Source organism: Rhinopithecus bieti, unplaced genomic scaffold (genome assembly GCF_001698545.2).
Source record: "Rhinopithecus bieti isolate Rb0 unplaced genomic scaffold, ASM169854v2 scaffold_15131, whole genome shotgun sequence".
Classification (NCBI taxonomy): Eukaryota; Metazoa; Chordata; class Mammalia; order Primates; family Cercopithecidae; genus Rhinopithecus; species Rhinopithecus bieti.
The window spans coordinates 238934-243875 of NW_016808003.1; the positions used below are offsets into that span (position 1 = coordinate 238934).

The following is a 4942-nucleotide window of genomic DNA, read 5'->3' on the forward strand; positions in this document are numbered from 1 at the left end:
TTTTTTTTTTTTTTTTTGGTATGGCACAGGAATTTTGTAACTTTAAACCCCCTTAAACAGAGAGCATTTGTAATTCTTTGTTAGTGGAGGTCGTTACGGGGTGTTCTAACATTTGCCAGCAAATGTCTCTTAGCTAGTTATCACATACACAGTGGGAAGCTTGGAGCAAATTAGGAGGAAAGAAGGGAAATGCGCCTTCTTTCTAATGAAAGTCCTTCTAATGAATCAACGAAACCACAGCAGTGCGGTCAACCTGCTGCATGGTTACATTTCTGTGTTTCTGCCTTGGCACGGAGTTGTCCCTGGCAATGCTGGTCTGAGAGCAGGGAGCATGGAAAGTCAGATGGAAGCATTTCCTCTGATAAGTTATAAATAGACACTCAAAACCATTTTATTAGAGGAGCTAAACTTTTTAAAGAATATCTGTAAGCCCCTTATAACCCTGCAGCAGTTTAGATATATGGCTGTGACATGACTTAAATAAATAAATACGTATGTGCATGCATGCACTCGTACCCCCAGACACATCTGTCTGTTTGCTTTCTGCTATATGATGAGCTATTTCAGTGGTGCTCTGTTATTTAAAACATACTTCAGGGCTCTCTTTCGGATTTATCTTCTGAGCCTGTAATGTAGCCATTAAGAACCCCAGCAGTTGCAAATGTCAATTCTTTGGACAATGAACTTGGATTTTTGCGAAAAGCCAAAAGCAATTTAGAGTTAAGTACAGAGGAATAAGATAGGTACAAGCTGATTAGTGCCATTTTGGGTCCAAAATGAGATATAATTATAAAATAATGAGAAAATTTCTTCATTGATGCATAAAGTACCTCCAGACAAAGAATTTCTGAGTAGTTTTAAGCAAGCACAGCATTCTTGGAATAAGGTATAGTTTTTCATTGCAACACTTGGAAGACGTGTTCATTTGAATGCTCAATCTCTGGGATGTGAGACAAAGCAACCAAGACGTCCATTGTCTCAGGGTCGTGGCACTTTCCCCATAGGGCTGTTGTAAAGATGAAATGAGATAATGTTGGTAAGCTCTAAGCCCCCAGGTTTGGCACGTGGTAAGCCCTCAATAATAGTTAGCTCTGTATCATAACCATTAGTTTGTAAAAGTACTTAGAGGTCAGGAGAGCTCTTAACGAAAGTTATAAGATTCAGAAGGCATTAAAGTGGTAAGATAGCCGGGGTTATATAATAAATGGTAGTATTTCTTTATGGGTACATTGAGGGTGAACACTGTAGCTGGTGTTAATGATTATAACTTTGCCTAACAGCTAAGACTATTTTCTGAGAATTTAGTGAGACTTTGTAATTAAGTTAATCTCTTAACAGAATTTTATTTCAAAATACAATTCTAAGCTTATTACTGATATAAAGATATAAGGATTTTTATTAAGTTAGAGAGGTTCTTATGTTTGATACCGGCTTTTTAAAGTGTGGTAGTATTTCAAGATAAAATAATTTTGCTGGACTAACAATGTTTTGGCCATTTGGAAGTAGAAAATAATCTAATCAATTACATTTTGCAAGTAAGTGTCTTGAATACCTTGTGTTTTTGAAGTAAAAATTGTTTCACTTGGAATTTGAAGGATTTTATTATTAAAGTGGCAAATATTTAATGACCTCTGATTTGAAAGAACTCAGAGCCATGTATCTGTAGTTAATTTCTCATACTTGTTATTGTACATGTTTTATGGCATGGAATTTAGTGCCTTAATTATAAGAAAAGATATACATCTTTTTAGTTTTGTAGCTCTCTTAATTTTTGATAAATTCTTTTCTCCACAAAATAGTTTCAAATTTAGTTAAACATTTGCAAATTATTCTAGGGTTGCTTCTAGCTATTCCACAGAGAGACAGATGTCACATGATTTGGTTGCTGTTGGCAGGAAAAGTGAGAACTTTCATCCAGTGTTTGAACATCTTGACTCAACTCAGAATACTGAAAACAAACCTACAGGAGAATTTGCTCAGGAAATCATAACAATAATCCATCAAGTTAAAGGTTGGTATATTTTGCACATACATTAGGGATAACACAAAAGTAATATAGTAACTTTTCACAAGATACAGGTAAACACCTGCAGTATAGTTTAATAGTAATTAATACTTCATTGTAAGCTAGACTGTGAATTAGGAAATCTTTTGAAGAGAGTATCAGGCATTCATTTGAGCCTAGTTGTTCTTTATATGTAGTTCCAATAACCTTGTGCTTCAAGTGTTAGTAGATTGGAAATTGCAAGTTAGAAAGGGAGAGGCTGGCTGCTGCAAAAGACAAGACATACTGAGAGCAGTAAGAAACAATAACTGGGAACCTAACAGGGAGGAAAAAGCAACAAAAATAGATAGGAAACTCAAGAAATCAGGAAGCCTAGATCATTTTATGATTCTTAAAGCCCCCTGACGGCATTACTAGGACTTTGAATCTTAAGGATGATGCTGAGTGATCAATGAAACTTCTAGTTTGCTTTGGCATTCTTTATGTCTGGGAGTTGCGTAATAAATACCTTTAATGGTTTGCATTAAATTGTTTTGTTTTTGCTCCTGGCGAGTTTCCATTAATTGGAAAATTCAGTGATATAGAACAACTTTCCCCAGTGATGCTACACAAATAAGGCAATTGTAGGTATTACAAGCTGGAGGCCTTCAAGAATTTAAAATTTTTTATTTTGTACTTCCTACTAGACAATTGCATTAATCTTTCTTACCTTCATAAAATATATTTTGAAAATGAGGTTTTTTTTTTCTCTGCGTCCCTCAAACTGAGGCATGTATTTACTTTAAAGCACATAGTTTGTCTGAAACAGTTCATCCTCTCAGCTCCAGTCCCTCTCACCCAAAGGAAATGTGATTCTTGGCAGAAATGGAGCTGATTTGCAGAAAAATCCAGGAGATTGTCCCAGAACAGGAACAGTAAATTAGGGAAGAGGATTGCTTAAGTAGCATTCTGATGGGCCAAGTGTGTTCTCTTTCTCTGTATCCTATTAAAAGTGTGTAGCATAGCTGATTTCTAAATGTTTTCATGCACTTTAATGTGAATTAAAGTAAAGTGGCATTAGAAGGCCTTCTGTGATATGCAGACATAACAGTTAGTATTTGTTTGAAATTGTTTTGATGTTTCAGGCTTGTTTTTGAAGTTACTTTTTATTTTCATTCAACTGTGAAGCCCTGTGCCATCTTTACTTTCCAGATATAGTAAGTCTTACCTTGGAGAAGAAAAGTCCTTGCTTTGAAAGAGCCATTGTCTTTTCCCCGGACAAGTAAACAGGCATGTCAGATAGAAAGAAAATTCTTTGATTAATAAATCAGGCGTTTTTACTCTTGTTTGGGCTTGGGAAGGCACGTGAGCGCTACAAATTAGTCTGCGAAATAAGTTTGGGTCGCACATATTTTTAAGAGAAAGCAGGTTGAATTTTAAAAAATAATCCCTTCTTTCTGTGCTTATATGTAATCTCTTAAGTGAAATCAGCTTAACATTGAGATAAAACTGTTTGTTTCCCTTTTCAGCAAATTATTTTCCATCACCTGGCATTACTTTACATGAGCGTTTCTCAACAATGCAAGATACACACAAGGCAGGTGTAAATGAAATTACATTGAATTCAGATCCAGAAATACACAGGTAATGATTGATTACCATATTATACCCATTTAACTAATGGGGATAAACCTCAGAAAATATTTGGGAAGGTGCTGCTTTCTGAACCTGCTCACCTGGGCTTGCTGTAGACTCTAGGATTCCATTTTCTTCACAAAATAATAGGATAATCCAAGCATTATCTGGCCACTGCACTTTGATGGAATGAATAGGATGCACTGAAAACACTGACTAGCATTGTTAAAATGTGTAGGACTTTGAAAATACTTACATACCTAACTTCACTTCTGCTGTCAATAGTAATTGCTGCCTGAGGTCCTCAGTAGAAGAATGAAAGACGCTTGTTAAGCCATTGAAATCATAGGTTGCTTCATGTGGTCACAAATAGGTGTTCTGAGGGCAGCCAGATGAAACCGTGTGTCTTCTGCTGGCACTTGTTGGAGCAGATGGTGTACCCTGTCTTGTGAGCTGATTTGAATACATGTGAGAATGCGGTGTATCGCCAGAGCAAAGGTTGAGATTACACAGACTACTGATTTGAGAACCACTAAATCTTCCCTGTAATATGATTCATAGGATATGAATATCCTGGGAGACTGCCATATAGGTGAAAACTATCTGGTAGCAAGTTTCTTTTGCTTTCTCCAAAACATACTAGCTTTATTTCAAATTCTATTCTGTAATAGTAGAATCAAGGTATCAGTGTATAACATAATTATTTAATTGTACTATGCCTTTATTATTTTAGGAGAATAGATATGTCTTTGGCCGAGCTTCAGAGTAAACAAGCTGTGATCTATGAATCGGAACAGGTTAGTGAATACAATTTTGATGAGAAATTATCTTATTGTTGGTATACTAATGGCAAGGAGATTGGTGGTTGGGAGAGAAAAGGGAGTTAAGTACATGAAGAAGGAGGATTGAAACCCAGGAATCTGAAATTAAAAGCTCTTCAGGTGATTCTGACTATCAGTCAGGTTGGAGTGAGAACACTGACAAAAGACAAAATATTCCCTAAGAGGGACAATCCCTAAGGATAACAGCTTTGTAAAATTGACGCGCAATTACAGCATTTGATATTCATCCCCAAACTCCACACTGTAAAGCTTATGGAAAGTATATTAGATACCTATTTTTTTTTCAAAGCAATCTTGTGGAATATATTTTAAATTGTACATGGAATGAATGCACAGGAACAAAATTTCATTTGATATTGCCCTTCTGTTTACTGCAGAATGTACGAAACATTCTGTGGAATATGAACTAGCAAAATAAGGGAAATAAGGGCCTAAATTTCTTTATTCATGTGTTGTGTGTGGTTCCCATCCAACACCTCCC

The 4942-nt window shown here is 36.0% G+C and overlaps 1 protein-coding gene across 1 annotated transcript in view; it reads left to right on the forward strand.

Annotated features, from left to right (window-relative positions):
- The window catches only part of BCLAF3 (BCLAF1 and THRAP3 family member 3), a gene marked incomplete at its 3' end in the record, with an annotated part of 40199 nt that extends 35783 nt beyond the window's left edge, over nt 1–4416 (forward strand). The window contains exons 6-8 of the mRNA XM_017884944.1: nt 1836–2011; nt 3514–3628; nt 4353–4416. Of these exons, the coding sequence (XP_017740433.1) occupies nt 1836–2011; nt 3514–3628; nt 4353–4416 (355 nt within the window). The remainder of the gene's footprint in view (nt 1–1835; nt 2012–3513; nt 3629–4352) is intronic.
- Nucleotides 4417–4942: the final 526 nt, after the last annotated feature.